The sequence below is a fragment of the Momordica charantia genome (genome assembly GCF_013281855.1).
Source record: "Momordica charantia cultivar OHB3-1 chromosome 5 unlocalized genomic scaffold, Mcharantia_2.0 BLBB01000005.1, whole genome shotgun sequence".
NCBI lineage: Eukaryota > Viridiplantae > Streptophyta > Magnoliopsida > Cucurbitales > Cucurbitaceae > Momordica > Momordica charantia.
The window spans coordinates 20540443-20559708 of NW_028275163.1; the positions used below are offsets into that span (position 1 = coordinate 20540443).

General features: G+C 39.7%; 3 protein-coding genes across 5 annotated transcripts; 1 reads left to right on the forward strand and 2 right to left on the reverse strand.

The window, feature by feature from the left end:
- Positions 1-280: 280 nt before the first annotated feature.
- On the reverse strand, positions 281-6973 carry LOC111021575 (target of rapamycin complex subunit LST8-1). The gene is made up of 11 exons (XM_022298592.2): positions 6607-6973; positions 6371-6487; positions 3447-3548; positions 3167-3279; positions 2992-3061; positions 2596-2673; positions 1665-1781; positions 1495-1589; positions 1270-1349; positions 1084-1143; positions 281-648 (listed from the first exon to the last, which is right to left on the reverse strand). Exons 2-11 carry the CDS (start codon positions 6476-6478, stop codon positions 521-523), a joined length of 951 nt encoding a protein of 316 aa, XP_022154284.1. The 5' UTR covers positions 6479-6487; positions 6607-6973; the 3' UTR covers positions 281-520.
- Positions 6974-7632: 659 nt separating this feature from the next.
- LOC111021572 (Far-red impaired responsive (FAR1) family protein) lies at positions 7633-12302 on the reverse strand. 3 transcript variants are annotated; one of them, XR_002602847.2, is made up of 5 exons: positions 12168-12302; positions 11253-11732; positions 8220-8435; positions 7992-8109; positions 7633-7788 (listed from the first exon to the last, which is right to left on the reverse strand). XR_002602847.2 is itself a non-coding variant. In XM_022298590.2 (4 exons), exons 2-3 carry the CDS (start codon positions 11730-11732, stop codon positions 8232-8234), a joined length of 684 nt encoding a protein of 227 aa, XP_022154282.1. In that variant the 5' UTR covers positions 12168-12302; the 3' UTR covers positions 7633-8109; positions 8220-8231. The 3 variants fall into 3 exon arrangements, 1 of the variants encoding a protein (XP_022154282.1); XR_002602848.2 differs by having other exon boundaries at positions 7992-8121; XM_022298590.2 differs by having other exon boundaries at positions 7633-8109.
- A 2706-nt stretch (positions 12303-15008) lies between these two features.
- LOC148211514 (uncharacterized) lies at positions 15009-15887 on the forward strand. The gene has a single exon (XM_088124446.1). It carries the CDS (start codon positions 15009-15011, stop codon positions 15885-15887), a length of 879 nt encoding a protein of 292 aa, XP_087980572.1.
- The last annotated feature ends 3379 nt before the right edge of the window (positions 15888-19266 follow it).

Sequence of the window (19266 nt, forward strand, 5' to 3'; positions counted from 1 at the left end):
TAAGTAAAAATTGCACGTGCCTTTCATCTTTTTCGTCCTTTTTTTTAGAACATAAAATTACAATTACGGGAGTGAAAATTTAAATATACAGCAAATAAGGAAACCTTAACTAATGCATCAATATCCAAATGTTTCGATGATCTAAATCATATCTTCATTAGAAAACCAACTAAATTCTTGTGTACTCGTTTTGAAACATTATGACTTTGGAATGGTCCCATGGACACCCCTATGCGCAATCTGCGTCTGATTATTCAGTTGAAGTGGAAGTTGGTTCAAATTATCGAAGGTAGAAATTTTTAGGAATTTAAAATTGGCAAGTCTTACACTGATCAAAACATAGTTGAGATTTGACAAATTATTCAACACTATTGCCTGAGAATATATTACTTGGTTTCTTAAATAAATATTACCTCCTGGGAGTTTCAACCAAAAATCTCTATAATTTACAAAAGGATGGACAAAGAAGTGACTGCATACCGCACATTATAAACGTCGCTCCCGTTTCAACGCTCCCGTTTCAACCCGATGATGGTTCAGCTCCATCATGAAGGGCACAGCAGATAGTTGCTTTGTGATGACCTTGATAAACCTTCATCTCTTTTCCAGTTGACATGGACCAGAGTCTTGCGGTAGTGTCAGATGAAGCTGCATTCACAAAGCATCTCAGGTTTTATTTGCACACCGTATATATGTAAGGCTTAATGTATTCAACAAAATTTTAGAAAAATGCCTCAAAAGGTTTGATAGGATAATGAAATTAGCCAAGGTGTGCACAAGCTAATCCGGAAACTCATGGATACAAAAAAATATGTTAGTTCATTCTAATCACAATTCTTGAGATTATTGTTTCTTTTTCTTTACAATTGTGAATATCCAAATCAGTTTTTGGATATTGGCATAGGACAACCGTATAACATTTAAGGTTAAAAACCAGGTAGTATAACTAATGTGTTAGAAAAATAACAACTTTGGTTTGAATCTACATTATCTAGAAATGCAGTCAAAAGAGATCAGAGCTCTCAAAGCAATTTAGAAGAAAAATAGAGCCTACTGAGACCTCATTTGTCAATAACAAATCACCTGTTATAAGATATGCACCATCTACTGAGAAGACGCAGTCCCACACCCAGCGTTGATGTCCTGAAAAGCACATGGAATTGTGAAATCAAGCACTTCACTTGCTTCTCATTAACCGCCAGTAAGATCCAGTATAATATTAAACATATATTTTCTATAGAAACAAAATTATATAAATGAAGTAGATACCGATAAGAGTTTTCTCTAATGTGAAACCATCGACATTCCAGATTTTGACAGTGCTGTCAGAAGATGCAGTGGCAAGGTATCTAAAAGATGTGAAGCCATGTGAATGTTACAATTTGCAAAAGCATCCAAGTTGTGGAACAAAAAGAAATAAAAGAAAAGACATGGATAATGTTGAACAAAAAGAAATGAAAGAAAAGAGAATGCATTAGGTCAGAGGAACAAGACCGGTGGGGTTCACAGAACTCAGGTGAAAGAAGACACTTGAGAATGTATCCCTTGTGTGCTTGAAGTTTATGAAGTGGCTCAAAGTTTGTCATCGTCTGAAAGAGAAAAAGGGGTCACACTATTTGAATTGTAAGCTGTACAATAATCAGCATTCTGCATTTAGGTACAACCTGGGTGCCACGTAACAAGCGCCAGACATAACATGTGCCGTGATTATTTGCTGCAACTACCAGGCTCCCATCCCACATAACCGTCAACGATCTTACAGCTGTATCCACTTCTGGCACCTGGCATCACACTAGATTACTGAGATTTATACATGATAATCCAGTGTGACTAATTAACTTTTGTGCGTTTTTAGAAGAAACAAACCGTTGATATTTAAAAAGTTACCCAAGTAAATAAAGTACAAAACTTCGGTTTAGGAGGTTTCAAATATTATAAGTTTTACCACCGAACTGACCTTCTGAAATCTTTGAACAGCCTCTTGTATCTCTAAAACTTCACACCCCCAAAAAATTTCCTTCCATAATTTAACGATCTTAAGGAAACTTCTCCTTTTGCACTTCTTTTTCTTTTTATTTTTCCAATCACTTGAGATTAGGCTTTGGAGCTGAACTAATCCTGAACTTCTATAATAAGTACTGAGTACAGCCACCCAAAGTGATTCCTTCATGAGCTCATTTTCTTCCAATCCATTTGAGGATGGCAATCCGAATTCAGAAGCATCATGACTACAAACACTTAAATAAAGGCTATCCATTAACCCCAACCATGGGTTTTCAACCACTTCCTTCTTTACACGAGTGATGAAGTGCTCTAATGCTATTCTACAGATTTTTACCCGTGTCCTTGGATTTCCTTATCATTGTCCTGAGGGAATTTCATCTCAATCTTTATGCAATATTATTTATAAATAGTTACAAGTACTTTTTACCTAAAGATGTTATTTTCATTTGAGTAATATTTCATCTTATAGAGACTGAAATCACAAAGAACAGAAAAAATTAAAAGCTCATTGACAATCTACAAGCAGTTGCAAACAAAATACAAGGCACGTTTGATTAAGATAGTATACAAACGAAATGCTCAAAGCAATACCAATTCACAGCTGCATGAATTTGCCGTCAAATCCCAAACACGAATATTACCATTTTGATCTCCAGATATCAGTTCAGTCTGCAAATGACACAAATTTGGTTAAACAATGCAAAAGCAAAATGATAAGGTAAGCTAATTCTCCTCGGTTTAATCTCTCGGCAGAAAGCAAGACAGAATTGGTTAAATGAAAATGGAAAAATTAAGATTCCTTCTCATGCTCAAAAAGTTAAACAAATAAATCACAATCAAGAGAGGTTCTTGTGCACTGTTTTGTGCAATATTATTATTATTACTACTACTATAACGATAAGAAACAACTTACCATTACGTAAGCAGAACTAAAAGGATTTTAAGTAACATTGAACTCCAAAGAGGAGTAGAGATGTGATAAATGACCTGATTTGGATGTAGAACAACAGTATTAACTGCTGCACGACTTTCATATTCCCTCTGACAGCCAGGAGCCCTGCATAACAAAATAAGTCCAGATAAAATTGAAAGCAAGCCTAGACAACATCAAACATATGTATAAAAGCAAATAATGACACGTTAATTTGAATGCTTTCTTTACCTCAAATCCCATATTTTTACTGTGCCATCCTCAGACCCTGAATACATCCAGTTCCCATCACATTGAAACCCCACTGACATTACATTGTTAGTATGTGAATCATAACTCATTATCTGCCATGGAGTTTGAGGGTAAAAATAGAAAAAACAAGTTCATTAGCAAATGAAGGGAAGATCTTATTTTCACTCGGATTCCATCTAAAGATGTTTTAGAAAATGTAGAAGAATAAGAATTAAATAGTAGCAGTAAGGTGTTAAAGAAATATGAGCAGGTCACATACTGGTTGAGGGCTGTTTGAATTGATATCGAACAATCGTATGTGAGGATTACCAGCAGCAGCCAAATATCTTTTGTCTGGGGTAATCTCCAGTTTATTGACTTGCTGCGCACGTTATTTATGGTAATCAGACAAATGAGGAAGTAAAAAACATTCACAATTAACTGTTACCAGAAAAAACCAAGGGGTAAGGCTAACTTCTGCTACCTAGACTTCAGTTAGTTAAGCCAAGCCCTGAGGCAGAACTACCACCCTGCCCAAGCAAAGTCTTTCTTCTTACTCTTAAATTAAAATCGAATATTTATTCCTTTCCATTATAATAAATATTATACATTTTTTTAACAAGAAACAAACTTTTCATTGATTATGAAAAGGAACATAAAATGTTCAAAGATACAAACTCTAGAAAGAGTGATTGTACATATATTTCTTAAAAATATAAATATTATACATATCAAGATCTCAAAGTTAACTTTATGGGGTTCCTTTTCATACCTCTTTGCGTCGCAACTAAATATAAGCAAAGCAATGTAAGCTATGACTTCTTTTTACAAAAATCTGATGAACTATCAATTTATAAATGAAGAGAATGAGGTATCAGTCCTTTCTCTCTCTCTCTCTCTCCCATCGTTTTTTTTTTCTTTTCCTTCCATTTCCATAGAACTTCCAGCTTAAGAAACAAAATTCTTTCTATTTTTTCAATTGCCTCTTGCCTTATTATATGCATTGATGCTTCCATGACTAAGTTTCAATAAGAAGCAATTGATTTTCTTTTGATATTGATGTGACAAATCTCCTTGTACAGGAACTCTCCGAAGGAACTTCATTATCCATAAAAAGAGAGCGCACTGCCACTCATCAAGGAACAAAATTCTTAGTTTTTTTCAATTGTCTCTTCATTTATGTGTGCATTGATGCTTCCATTATTAAGTTCCCACAGGAAGCAATAGACTCTATTTGGATATTTATTATGACAAATATCCTGGTATGGGGATAAACTCTCCAGAGGAGCCTTGTCTACAAGATCCATAAAAAGAGAGGATACCAAAAACAAACCATCTCCTCCAAAAAGTTTCTCCAAAACCAAGATCCCAAGAGTTTGTAGAGGCATTTGGAGAATCCTTTATGGATAAGGATTTATGGTAGGAAAGGTGAAAAGGTCTCGGAAAAGCTCCAGAGAGAGAGGTATCAACAATCCAACTGTTGATCCAAAAATATATTTTTTTTAATAAGAAAAATAAAAAATAAGTAGAAGAGCCCTTTCCAACATTTAATAATACTATTGGAAATTAGGTCTATCATTCTTTTAAGGGATTTCTATGGACCTTTGATTGAATTAAGAGTGTACTAAGCTAGAGAAGAGATCATGATGAGTGATGGTAGGTGGACCCAAATTTAGCTATAATAACTACTCTTCAAAGGGCTTATTTCCGACCCAGATTATCTCAACCCAACCTTCTATCAGTAGGAAGCTTGACCTTGTTCCAGATTACCAAATGGCAGGTACAATTATTTTTTTGTTTCTCCCCATAAGAGGCCCCATAAATAATTTCTACAACTAGCTAGTTACTTTGATGGGTATGAGGTATGAGAAACAATGATCTATAATAGTGGGGAGTGGAGAGGTTGAATACAGTGTAACTTGTATAAGAGTGAGTCATCCACCTTTTGAGAAAGTTACATTCCTCCATTTCTTAAGTTTTTGTTTGTTCTCTCAGAGATCAGGAACCTAAAGGAGGATGCTCATCGATTTCCATTTTCCATTAAGGGGGATACCGAAGTAGGAACTAAACCAAATACCATGAGAGCAGCAACCAGCAACTAAAGCCTTGGTATTGTATTCATCACAATTAAGACCCAAGAGTTCTAACTTCCCTTAGCTGATCTTGAGGCCGGAAGCTTCTTCAAGACCTTGATGACATTGAAAATATTGATGCTGTGTATGTGGAGGATGCAAAAAAGAACAGTGTCATCAATGAATTGGAGATTGTTGATAGAAAGAGATTCACCTCCCAAGTCTCAATCCAAATCCCTTTGTTAAGCCTTTAGAAGTACCATGAGAGGAAAGCCTACTAAAACAATGTGCAACAATAATGAAGAGCAAAGGAGATAAAGGACCACCTTGACAGATACCTATTACAGAATTTTGCCTCTTGATTTGCTATTGATAATGATGGAGAAGTTTGCGCTTGATACAATCCCAAATCCACTTTCTCCATTAAGGCCTGAAGCCTTTGAACTTTAATCTAACAAGAAGAATCTATCCAAGAAGTCCTGATCGATCATGTCAAATGTTTCAACGAAAAACTTCAAACCACGATCCTATGGAAGAAGCATGTACTTATGTATCGCTCCCTCAACCACCCAATTTACATTTTCACCACCATACAATATCCTACATTAAGATCTCCAACTTACTTAGCGTTAAGGGAGAGTCTCTCAACCTTAAGATGATGGCTAAGCCCTTCTCTCATCCTTATTAACTAAAGAGGAGAGTTAGTGTGTGTGTGTCAAATTGAAGACGTGCATCAGTTTTATACTACACAACAACTGATAACTTATCATGTGTCTTTAAACAAGCATATATACTCTTTAAACGGCAATATCAAGAAGAATATTGTAAAATCATGCACGCATCCAAACAAATTTCTTAACTGTGAAGTCTTTCAAATATTATTGCGTTTCCCAAAGCCACACCTTTATGAACTGACAGAATGGACTTGTTCCAATCTTTTAAAATGCTCAAGTAACATAAAAGAGGACAGTTAAGCATGTCATAATGCTCCGATAATGTGATAACTTTCCAATTTATCACATTCGAAATACGACAAAAAATTCTTCCAAAATTCCTAACGGAAAAGAGAAACATAACGTAGAATAACCATGAAACACACAGAAACCCAGTAGGAAAGGATTTATGAACTAACAGAATCTGGGTACTGTATAGTTCGGTAACAGCGACCACTTTTGGCCTCCCAAAACCTAATAGTGTGATCATAGCTAGCAGTTGCAAGTATCACTGATGGTTGAGTCATCTTAATCTCCTGAAAAAATAAGAAGGAAAATACAGAGTAAATTGAAAGGCCAGATATAAAGTTGATAAATTTCTCCATTATAGCCACAGGTAGCAAATGCATTTGTGTCTGATTAAAGTGAAATATACCTCAGGATTTGTGGAACATGGGCATCTTCGAGTCAATCACGGAAGTGGCTCAATAAAACCATGAGGAATAGTGATCACTTGGAGGCGCTAATCAATGAAGGTGAGAACAAACGCCAGTTTCTTTCTTCCACAAACAGTATCGATCGACGGGGCGAGCATGGGATCACCGTCGGCGGGAAGGGTCGGGACTCCGGCGAACCCTAAAGGCCCGAAATGAAGGAATCCATCGTATGAGTGGATGTCTTCTGGACTAACTCCGGCAGTAGCCCGGCGACGGATCGGTGACAGACGAAGCTATGGCCACGGGAGATGATTGTTGGCAGAAAATAACATCATTTGAATATTCTATATTTTTTTGACAAATATATTTCAAGACATTGCAATATCCAACGTTAAATATTCAAATCAAACCTTTTAAAAAAAACATACATTTTTCTTAGTTTAACAACTCATCCAATTTTATTTATTCTAGGTATTTATTTTAAGTTCTTGCACTCTCAACTTTTATTCATTAACTTCTCTTTTTGATCATTGTATTTTTTAAAGGGATCGTTTCGATCCATATTTACAAAATTTAAGTGAATTAACGAGTGAAATAAATTTAAAATAAATAAAAGTAAGGAGCTAAAATGGGAGACCAAAACAACCATTTTCAAAATTATGTGTAAAAATCAAAATGTAATGAAACTAAAACAAACAAAAAGAATATTTAAACTTGAAAAAAATGAAAAGTCACATTTTTTTTAAAATTTATATTAACTATAAGCTATGTTAGCGTAATTACATTATATCTGTTGGTAGAGGATATATTTAGGATGTTTTTGAGAGTAATATTAAGAAAACATATTTATAGGCAGTTTTAAAATAGTTAAATAATTTTGTTTAATAATTTAATTTTTTGGGGCACGTTGAAAACTCCGATATTTCCTTCAACAACTTATTTACAATTCAATTCCAACACTGAGAAACTTCATAATAGTCATACAAAACTAACAGAGAGGTCACAATTTATGCACCCAAGTCACCTGAAGTAAAAGCAAAATAAATAAATAAATAATAATAATAGGGGAAAATAATCAAATTTCCACACTAACAGAAAAATCCTGTTAAAAAATAAAACCATAATGGAACAATCCTGATCTAGCTTCTCTCTTCACCTTGGCTGGGATTTGGATGGTTCAACTGCAGTATCAAATGCAAACAATATTACAAAGCAGAGCAAATTTCAGCAAAATTTCTGGAAATATGAACCAAACTTCTACAATGCATTGGTTATTCAATAAGATTCATTTATCAAGGTAAGTAAAATCGTCTCTTCGTTCAAAAATCATCTGCAAAAACTTCTACTTCATGCTAGCGCTTCCTATGATATACAGAAGTAATACCGCAACGTTCATTTCTATAGCTTGCTCAGAGCTTGGCGTGGGGTGGGGGGATGGTAAAGAATGCCTACTGGAGGTGTTTTCGTTGTTCTTCGTATGCGACCAATGGCCACCGACCACGCTGCATAAGAATCTAGTTGTAAATAAATGACATAAGAGATGCTTTTGATGCAGTGAAAAGAACTCAGAATGAAGAAGTATATTTTGTTTTTGGGGGAATCAAATACTCACTCAATGGCGAGGCTATCTAGGATGCAACAGTTCTTGCTCAATGGACTCAAATTCTTTAAGGTTGGTAACCACATTTTGAACTTTTCTCGATAGTTGGTCGGTATGCTCTTCAACAATTTTCATAAATGCAGCAAGCTGTTCTTGGTATGTCGAGCATAACCGTTTCTTATTCCGCAGCTCTATAGTAAGTTCCTGTATTTGCTTATCCTTTTCATCCTGTAAGGAAAAATCCAGAATCAATGATTTCAATCATGATACAACAATATAAATGTAGTAGGTCAATCACCAACAGAAAAATTTTAGCAATCAGCATAAAAGTAATCCTAAGAACTTCTATTAGTCTAGGTGAGGCATTCCCCCCCTTTAAATGCTAAAATATCGCCAATGAATTGGTTGTCGAAAAGGGTGTCATGCCTGAGAAAACAGTACAAATTTAAGTGGGGGAATTTGAATCCTATATAGAAACCTTAAATTAAGGTAATTTTGAAGCCTCTACTAAATCAGCCTTCCTAAAACTGACAGAAACCCCCCAGAAGCTTCAAACATCGCTGACCAAATCCATTTGGAAGTGTGATTGGCCTACAAAGGTCAATTTTTTTCTGTGGAGTCTTGCTCACAGAAGTCTAAACAGTTATGAAAGGCTCCAAAGAAAACTCTAAAAATTGGGGGCTGTCTCCTTCGACATGCAGTCTATGCTTGAGCCGTGATGAAAATTTAGACCATCTATTCCTCCACTGTCTTTTTTATTACAAAAGTTGAAGTTGGGTTTTTGTGATGAAGGAATTGGATATACTCCTCTGCCTTCCAAAGAGGGCTGATGACTGGGTTATGGAAGTGCTTAATGGGTGGCTTTTGAAAGCCAAAACGAAAATCCTGTGGTAATGGGCAGCTAGAACCCTTTTGTGGAGCCTTTGGAGCAAAAGAAATCAAAGAGCTTTTCACAACCACCCTTCTTCAAGTCAGTTTTTTGTAATAGTGTACAGTTAAATGCCTCGTTGTGGTCTTTAAATGAATTTTTTGGTAACTATTGGACGACTGTCCATCATTGGTTCTTCTAGGAGGCGCCTCCCCTTCCCCTGCCCTTAGATTATTTTTTAATTTCTTATCAAAAAATAAAAAAGAAAACATCACATTTCTATTCCACGTCTAAGACAAACAGATCGAATTAACCTGACTGAACTAACCATGTAAGTGTTCTATTCATTTTCGTCCATTAAAAAGGTCTGGTTTCTCCTCACAAAGCAAGCTGGAAACCGATACTCTGGGTTAAAAAGGTGGCAGTGGAATACAGGTCAATGAAGTACACGAACAAGTAAATTTGTCCTAGTGTCAAAACCCCTTTGTCTTCCTGCCTCTTGCAAATTTTTGCTGCATCTATGTTAAACTTGTTGAGAAAAAAAAAATCATGTCCTCAGATATAAAAAATAACACCCTTTGTTATCTTCGACCCATTGAAATTTCTGTCAGTATGGGGATAACCCAACAAACTCAATTTTCATATAAATTCCCTCAGTTTAACACTAACACACTCCTCAAGATATGAATGAAACCAGCCAGAATTTTGTGGTTCCATGCAGTAGCAAGTCTTCTATGAAAATTATGGACGAAAAGGAATACGAGAACTGTTATAGGAGAAGAATTATCTTAGATGATATGTGGGATATCTATCTTCATGCCTCAAAGTGGTGCTCCTATTCATAGATTTTTGTAATTACGGTTTTTTCGCAAATTCATGCCAATTGGAAATCCTCTTTGTACTTCCCTTAGCTTTGCGAATATCTCACCTCCTTTTGTACATCCCTCCTATGGGCCACTATTGTAATTTCATTCATCCATGAAATTGTTTCATTTACCAGGAAAAAAAAAGGAATCTCAATGAAACCTTGGGATAAGAAACAATACTTTCATTATGTTTTTTTAGATAAGAAACTTCAATATATTCCACAAAAAACCAAAGGAACAGCCTAAGGGCTGAGGTTGAGAGAACCCCACCCAAAAGAGAAACTAAACAACCACTTTCCAATTGTTCTTAAACGAGGAAAGGTGGTAGTTACAAAAGAATTTCCTATAATTGATACACCACCACGAGGCGGTACGCATTTCTACAAAAAATTTCAAAAGTAGAGGACTTATCATCAAACACACGAGAGTTCCGTTCCAAAGGAGGCTATAAAGAACTCTAAATGGTTCAAGAACGCCAGGAGGCTATAAAGCAACCCTAACAAAACTCTAGGCAAGGTCATTGTAAACTTCATAGGAACTACAACAGAAAAATATATTATGTCCTCAGTCCTCCAATTTCCACACTCAATAATAAAGGTAATCTCTAAAGTCACACCAAATGAGTATCACCCCTGATTTGTAAAAAAATGCAAGCGGAAAAGAGCAAGAAAAACAAGAACAATGTAAAATATAGGCTCAATTCAATAAAAACAAAAAAAGACAGAGAGAATATAATTTTGTGAGTTAGTAGGAGGATGCAAAGAATAGAAAGGTTGATGAAACACCAGGAGGACTAGGACTGAATTGGCGTGATGGAAGATATTTATGAGAGGAAAGCAGCTTCTCCCTAAAAGCAAGGTAACAACTACAGATAATATATATGATTTTTTATTTTTACAGACGAGTCCTCATTATCAAAACAGTTGATGGGGTGTAGAGGCAAAGATGCTGCACTTCCACAATTTATTCTCTTGAAATAGCTCTCCTTGTATAATCGTAAGATATATCCATATTTAAAAGATAAATGAATCAGATATGTTTCTAAATTCTACAGAGCAGTAGGCATTTCCAATTATTGCCAATTCCATAACAGCTATGCATATTACACAAAAAGCACAACCGCAACAAATACAGTCTTTTTTTATATAGTGAAAGGCAACGAAATGACTGTCAGAGAAAAAGGAATCTAAAACTGAAGCCAATTATTGTTAATAAAGGGATGAACAAATGTAACAGTGAACATAAGTAAATTGACAATTGTAACATGATATGTTTGATTGAAGTTAAAAATTGAGGAAGAGAAACACGCACCATGGTTTGACGAGCTTCACGAGGAGAAACCACGAGAGGATGATTATGTTCCTTTACAAATTTTGTGATCACCCATTTCCCAGACTTATCATACTTTACATGAATCATTGCCTTACAGCCTTCTCGTGTGCTCGGCCGTGGCTTCCGAACTGCCCCAAATTTACCTCGGATACTAACACAATACCCCTCTTTATTGCATCCAAGTCTCCGGGCAAGTATCCTCCCATCTTTTTCAGAGCGACGACAGGACATCACACGCATAACAAATCCCACCTGACGTGCATACTTATCATAGAAAATCTTCGCATCATCTTCAGATTCAAATTCCATGCCCTCATAAGGCTCAAGAATAATATCTCCATCACATTCAATTAATTCTGTTCCTGCTGGACTCTCAAACGATCCTCCCTCTATCCCTTCCTCTCCCTCATCTGCGTCCACTGTCAGAAGACATCTTTCACTATTATCTCTCAAATCCATCTGAAAGTTATCAATATCTACATAAATTAACTAAACAACTCGAGAAACAATTAGAAAAAACAAGATAGATGATCGCACTTTGATTTCCAAAAGCATAGCAAAATCAACAAAAAAGAAAACCACCCCGGAGAGCAATTGATAAAAAAACGTCAAACAAACCCCATTTGCATAGTTACATCATCCAAACAAAAAATGGCGGCACACCCAATTACCGAAATCCATACAAGAACCGAAAGTGGAAAATAGTTCATCAATTGCTCTCGACTCTGTGGAGCTAATTCCGCGAAATGGGCAAGAAAATCAAGAACAACAATACAGTTTTGATGTGTCTTCAATTCAAGCCTCTCATCACAACTTCAGTGTGAGACCCAGAGGATTGGGAAAACAGGATAAAGAAGAACGATTAGAATTTAGAAAAAGTAAGAGAAACAATACCCAGATGAGCGAGTGAAGAATTGAGAGGGGAGAAGCAAGAAAGAAGGCGAGTGGCGGCGACTGTTGTCTGCGAAAATGGGTGTCGAAAACTTGAAGGAGGAGCGAAGAAAAGATAAAGAAGGTGGAAAACAGAGATGTGTGTGTACTGTGCGGTGTTGTCGCTGCAATGGGATGGGACTTTGGGCTTAGATCCAAGTTTTGGATGGTCCAATCAAAGGCTTAGATTTTTTTTTTCTTTTTTTTTTTCCTTTCCAAATTAAATTAAATTATTAGTTCACTTTTTTTTTTTCCACATTTGTGTTAACCAGTCATTAAATTTTTTAGTTTAGATACTATTTTGATGTAGGTAATTTTTGTTATGGTTGATTTTGATTTTATTCTTTCAAAACATCTATTTTAATTTGTGTATTATGAATTTTTGTTTGTTTTAGTTTAAAATATGTAAATGCATGAATAATAGGGAAATTCTATGAAAGAAATAGTAGTAATTTATATAAATCATTAGGGTGTTTGGTTCGCAGGTTTGAAGAGGATTGTTAAATTAGGATAAAAAATAGTGCTGTTAAGTCTGGGTTTATTAAACGTGTGTTTGGATGATATTTGTTAAACCTTTAAAATGTTGTTTTTTTTAGATTTTGAATTTATATAAATAATAGATAATTCATATATTAACTATTTTATTGAAATAATTAAAATTAAAAAATTAATACATTTGTTTGCTTATTTTTTTAATAATTTATTTATACAAATTTATCCGACATGCAATTTATCACAAAATAAGTATTATCAATAATTTATGTAATTTGTATTCATTTCTTACAGTGCTAACTAGATTTATTTATTAATTACCATCCAAATTCCATTAAACTTTAACTCTTTTTTTTCTTTTTTACCTGGCCAGTAAATTTGATTAAAATGTTAACACATTTTAAATATTAATTATTTAAAAGTTATTAACTCCCACACAAACTAACCAAAATAATTAAATTCATTCATGGTATAAAATACATTTTAAAATTAATTGTGTTAATTTGACCTTTGCATTGCATTAGCAAAACTGAGTTTGATAAAATTATAGATCAAGTGAAATGAACTTTGTTATTAGATGGTGTTATGCAATGGAAACCGAAAGTCGAGGTACAGCTGAAGATCGGAAGGAAGCCACTGGGCCGCGATGGGCTCGGTCCCGACCCGTGGCTCGGCCCACGGCCCTCCAGCGACCCTTCGTCTTCGATCCACGGTTTCGCCCAGGCCCGCCAACGAAATTAGGGTTAGCTACCTATGGAATGTTCTGGAACAACCTGACGACTATAAGTAGCGATCCAGCCTTAGAGGTAAGGGCATCTAAAACTAGCTACATTTCACATTATCCTCCTGCTAACTTAAGCATCGGAGCCCGTGTGACTAGAGTCGCATCGGTTTAGCTCATCTGGTTTTGCAGGTACTAGTCCTGGATCAACAAGTTTGGTAGGTGCGAGGAGGAGAACCGGAGGACCGAAATCCACGCATCAACAATTGGCGCTGTCTGTGGGAACGACTTAAAGCATCCAGTTGAACAACATGACACCAGAGAGGAGTCCACGACGCTTTGATGATAACTGCTCTGCCAAGAGGAGACTGAACTTGGGCGACCCCAGGTTGGAGGACCCGAGGATGGGACCAGCCAGCCAAACCAAGAGCGTCAGGAGGGGTTGCCCGAGGTGCAGGCATTAACGACCCCTGAGCCATTCCAAAAGCAGTTCGCGGTCTTGGAGGACAAGGTAGAGGGCATGCTTCAACGCATGACCCAAGTCCTTCGACAATTCGAGCGACAGGAGTTCGACGAAGTGCCCCTTGTCAGAGACCTGAAAAAGGGGAAGGGCCCAGCGGAAAGCGATACCGAGGAGTCAACGAACAGTGCAGGGAGCAAGTTGCGGATAGGTGGAAATACCAGGCGACGAACCCAAATTTTCGACCCTCGAAAGACGAAAAAGCAACATAAATCCCCGGCACCAAATGGGGGCAAGAGCGACCATGATGACAGAAACTCTGAACCGATAAGTCTCGACAAAGGCAAACCGGCAGATCGGCCAGAGTCCTCGGAGAAGCGACATAGCCATAAGGAGAAGGGATTCGACCTCGAAGAACTACTGGATCAAGCCGACTCACCATTCACGGAGGAAATCATGAGAGAAAAGGTCCCTCCAAAATTCAACCTACCCACGGTGAAGCAATTCGACGGGACGACCGACCCAGTAGACCATCTAGATGCTTATCGGGAATGGATGGATATCTACGGAGTGTCGGAAGCGGCCAGGTGCCGGGTATTCTCGACTACTTTAAACGGGTCGGCCAGAATATGGTTCCGACAATTAAACGAGGGTCAATCTTGAGTTTCAAGAGCTTGGCCAGAGCATTCGTGACCCAGTTTGTAGGGGGGCGGTGTTGGAGCCGACCCGTGGCTTATCTCTTAACCATTAAGCAGAGGACGATAGAGAGTCTACGCGACTATGTAGCCCGGTTCAACGAGGAGAAGCTGCAGGTAGAAGGCCTTACAGACGCTGTATCTCTGTTGGCCTTCATGTCCGGCGTCAGGGATGAACATTTGTCATTCTCGTTCGGAAAGAGAACACCGAACACCTTCTCGGCGGCGCTGAGCCGAGCTCAGAGGTACATGAGCGCTGGTGAGTTCTTTACTCAAAAAGGGAACCTGACGGAAAGCGAACCGACCCAAAGAGGGAGAGGTCGGGAGATAAACCGCAGGGGTCGAGATGGGAGAAGAGGGATCGGAGTAGCCAGAAAGATCCACCCCGAAAATTTGAAAAGTATACCCCGACCACCGTTCCAATCGAGCAAGTGCTGATGGAGATCAAAGACCAAAGGTTGCTTAAATGGCCGGAGAGGATGAAGGCCCCGTCAGCTAAGCGCAGCAAAGGCATATATTGTCTTTTCCACAGGGATCATGGTCATGCAACTCAGAATTGTTTTGATCTCAAGGAAGAGGTGGAAGGACTAATCCGAAGGGGCTACCTCAAGGAGTATTTAGAGGAACCTAAAGCGACCCAGAACGGCGAAAGCGACAAGTCTCCCGCAAGAGAGATTCGAACTATAATGGGGGGCCCCATAGAAAGAGAATCTGGGAGAAAAAGGAAAGCAAATGTGCGTGAAGCTAGGACGAGTCGCGAGCAAAATGAGGTCTACCACGCGTATACTACAAACCGGCCGGTGACAATTGAATTTTCGGAAGACGAAGCAACTCACCTCCTTCACCCTCATAACGATGCACTTGTTATCAGGTTGAAGATAGCAAATGTTAAAGTACATCGAGTCTTGGTGGATGGAGGCAGCTCGGCGGATATCATCTCCTGGACAGCCTATAAAGCTATGGATCTAGAAGAAAAGGTGCTCAAGAGTAGTCCGGCACCACTGGTAGGATTTGGGGGAGAACGGGTCATCCCCGAAGGGAGGATAGAGTTGCCAGTAACATTCGGAAGTGGGCCGAAGAGTGTCACCAAGATGGTGGACTTTTTGGTCGTTAACTACACATCCTCCTACAACCCAATACTGGGAAGACCGACGATGCATATGCTCAGAGCAATATCATCCACATATCACCAATCCATGAAGTTCCCAACACCGGGTGGGGTAGGAGAAATTAAAGGAGAACAACGAGTGTCACGGGAATGCTACTATACCTCAATAAGGGATAACGACAGAACTTCTACTAAGGGGGGCTGTTGATCTTTTATTTCTTCCTTCAAATATGGTTGTTTTCTACTTTTAACAAGATTTCTAATTATAATTCCTTGTGTTCAATAAAATACCTATTTATTTGATTCTCTGTCAACTGTATCTCTTAAATCCAAAACGAGATACCAAGAGACTTTTTGATAAAATACTTTGCCTCGTCTACAAGCGTACTCTCAAAAGATATCGACAATACAATTGAGAGTAGGGGGCAACAGGTACCGACTACGGCTACTCAACGACGTAAGCTTGGTAAATCCAATCCTACACGGTGACGGTAAAACCAGCTATACAGAGCAGGCCGAGCAGGGCTCGGGGCCGACCACTGCTCGGGTCCGACCACTGTTGGCGTCGACCAAGTGCGAACGGGCACATATCTACATTAGTCGGCGGTTTTACGAGATAGCCTATGTTTGTTAATAGGTCTTATTTTCGACTAAACACGGCTCGTGGACTGACCACTGCTCGGGTCCGACCATCACTCGACGCCGATCATGTGCGACGAAGCATGAATCTACTTTAATCGACACGTTTGGAAAGAACAATTAAACAATCTCAACACGGCCAAACCAGAAGCGGGTCAATTGGCCTAACACCGTTAAAACATGAGATGAAGTAAAAATACAAAAACAACAGCGGGTGTAAAACCATTGGCTATGACCAACGAGTTAGAAACCTACGAAAAGAAAGCAACAAAACTCCATCAGGGTTAGAGCCGTAAGCCAGTAAGTGACTGGTAAGAGGGTTAATTGATGATTCCAAAGAAAAAAATACAAGCAACATAGTGACAAAGCACATAAAAGTCAACCGTAAGAACTACTCGCTCAAGCTACCCTATTACTCGTCGTCGTCGTCATCCATGTCGTCAGGAGCGTCACGCTCGGCCCTAAACGCTCCGGGAGGAAGGAAAGGTCAATGTCAGGGTGTTGAGTAGAAACCTGACGGAGAGACCAGGAAACACCGCACTCCATGGCAGAGTTTTGCAAGTCAACATACTCCTGAGTTTGCTTGAATTCCCTGGCCAAGAACTCAGAATTAGAGAGTCGAGCGTTGGCCTCGTCAAGTCTCCTCTGTAGGTTAGCTAGCTCGTCTCGAGATTTTCTCTTCTCTGCTTCCAACTCTCGTTGGGTACCCTCCAGAAGGCTGATGGCCTGGTTGAGGGAAGAAATGGTCTGTTCCAGCTCCTCCCGAGGGGCATAGTGGCAGCGGAGGTGGTTAATTTCGTCAGCAACTCGACCCGAGAATACTACCAGACGGTTGAAAGTCTGCCAAGGATAAGATTTGACGTTAGGGGAGAATGCTATGACAAGTACTGGAGGTTACCAAGCACTCACCTGGTGGAGATCGCTAAGGCAGGTGCTGATGCTGTGCTGAGGATTTGACAGACCAAAGTCTGACCCACTTGATGAGTCGTCGAGGCCTTGCCAGAGACTAAATGCTCTTTCCAGGTAAGCTGTCCCGTCAGCATCAGAATTATATGGGCCAGAGAAAGGGAAAATTGGGACTTGAGAGGAGCTTCCTGGGTGACCTCGAGGGGAGGACGGGGTAGCTGTCCCATGAAGTCGAGCAGAGCACCTCGGGGCTGTCGGAGGCATGGAAGATCGAGCGTGTTGTGAAGGGAGTCCCTCCTCGGTCAAATCAGTTACCTCGATATCTGAAGCCCGACTGGAACTGGCCCCCAAACCCCGTGTATTCCGGCGACGCTCTCTTTCATACAAGGAAGCACTCCGTCTCGACATGTCTACAAACAAAGATAAAGGTAAAAAGCGACGTTCATGCAAAGTGAAGAGAGGATTTCGACAAGGACCTGGAGGGTTACGCGGAAGGGCCAAACCAAAATCCACTAGGTTTTGCTCCGTAACCAAATCTGGGCCCCAACGCTTGATATCCGGTAGCTGGATAACGGTGTGATAGAAAGTGGTTGCCTCGGCGGTGAGCTCACAGTTGCGGGAAACTGCCAACAAAAAGGAATATCAGAATTGACGTTTGCGAAAGTCCCGGCGGAGTTCGGAAGCTACTTACCCAACTCCCTACACTCGGTCAGGACAGGAAAATACAACCCTCTCTCATCACTGGCCAGCCAGTCACCGCCAACAAAGAACCATTCATTCTTCCAATGCTTCACTGAGGAGGGACCCATAACCAGAATTTGGTTCCGGGAACTAATATAAAAATGAAAGTTATCCTCGGGGCTGTGTTTGAGATAATAAAGCGACATAAAATCCGCGGCGGTTAGAGGCTGCTCGCCCCCGAGGTGCGACCACAAAATAAAGCAGCCAATCAAAGTAGACCACCCGTTCGGGACGATTTGGGAAGGAGCTATTTGATTAAAAGCTAAAAAGTTTTGAAGGAAAAGAGGCAATGGTAGGCGAACTCCAAATTGGAACATCGCAGCATAAAATACTACTTCACCGGGATAAGAACCGTCAATTCTCTCTCCCGGGTTCGGAAGACGAAGGCTAACCGAATCCGGGATACGGTATTTCGAACGCAAGCGGCGCATGTCCTTCGCCGTAAGAGTGGAGTTATCCATCCAAAATGGACAATAAGACTGTGACTCTGACGAAGGATGCGATGATGACCCATCATTCGAGGAAGTCCACTCGAAATCAAGGCCGGCCATATAAAAAGAAAATACGACAAAGAACAGGGCAGAGAAATGAATACCTTGTTGGGAGGTTGGCAAGAATTGATGAGGATGGAGGGGTTTAAATAGACCTCTCATAGCACAGTTCTCGGTCCAGAGGTCTTTACCCAGCGGGCCAAAGGGTGCTCGACACAAGGCCCAACACTCTTGTGACTACTCGGCTCGGTACCCAACACCCTTGTGACTACTTGGCACGGTACCCAACACATTTGTGACTACTCAACTCGGTACCCAACACTCTTGTGGCATCTCGGCTCGGCACCCAACACCTCGAGATCTCAAAGCATGGGTCTATTGTAGATGTGACAGTTGCATGACAGGCTGCATTAGGTCTTGCAAGGAAAAGGAAAATTGACATACACTTTCACTTTCTTGTGTCCCGTGAAGATAAGATCACTCACTGCGACAGGGTGCCATGAGCCCCGCAATGATTCGACAATTCATTCGACTCGGGCCCATATGACAAGATAGTTCACTACAAAAGCTATACTCCCAATGAGATCGAAAGCATCACATTGAGAGCAGGGGGCAACTGCTATGCAATGGAAACCGAAAGTCGAGGTATAGGTGAAGATTAGAAGGAAGCCACTGGGCCGCGATGGGCTCGGTCCCGACCTGTGGCTCGGCTCCGACCCGGGGCTCGGTCCCGACCCGGGGCTCGGCCCCGACCTGTGGCTCGGCTCCGACCCGGGGCTCGGTCCCGACCCGGGGCTCGGCCCCGACCCG

Coding starts and splice junctions, on each gene's coding strand:
- LOC111021575 (XM_022298592.2), bottom strand. CDS start 6,478: ATGACTCAACCATCAGTGATACTTGCAACTGCTAGCTATGATCACACT. Junction 1,590..1,664: donor GCTTGTTACGTGGCACCCAG/GTTGTACCTAAA, acceptor TTTCTCTTTCAG/ACGATGACAAACTTTGAGCC. Junction 1,144..1,269: donor ATTAGAGAAAACTCTTATCG/GTATCTACTTCA, acceptor TGTGCTTTTCAG/GACATCAACGCTGGGTGTGG.
- LOC111021572 (XM_022298590.2), bottom strand. CDS start 11,732: ATGGATTTGAGAGATAATAGTGAAAGATGTCTTCTGACAGTGGACGCA. Junction 8,436..11,252: donor GTGAAGCTCGTCAAACCATG/GTGCGTGTTTCT, acceptor TTTTCCTTACAG/GATGAAAAGGATAAGCAAAT.
- LOC148211514 (XM_088124446.1), top strand. CDS start 15,009: ATGGAGATCAAAGACCAAAGGTTGCTTAAATGGCCGGAGAGGATGAAG.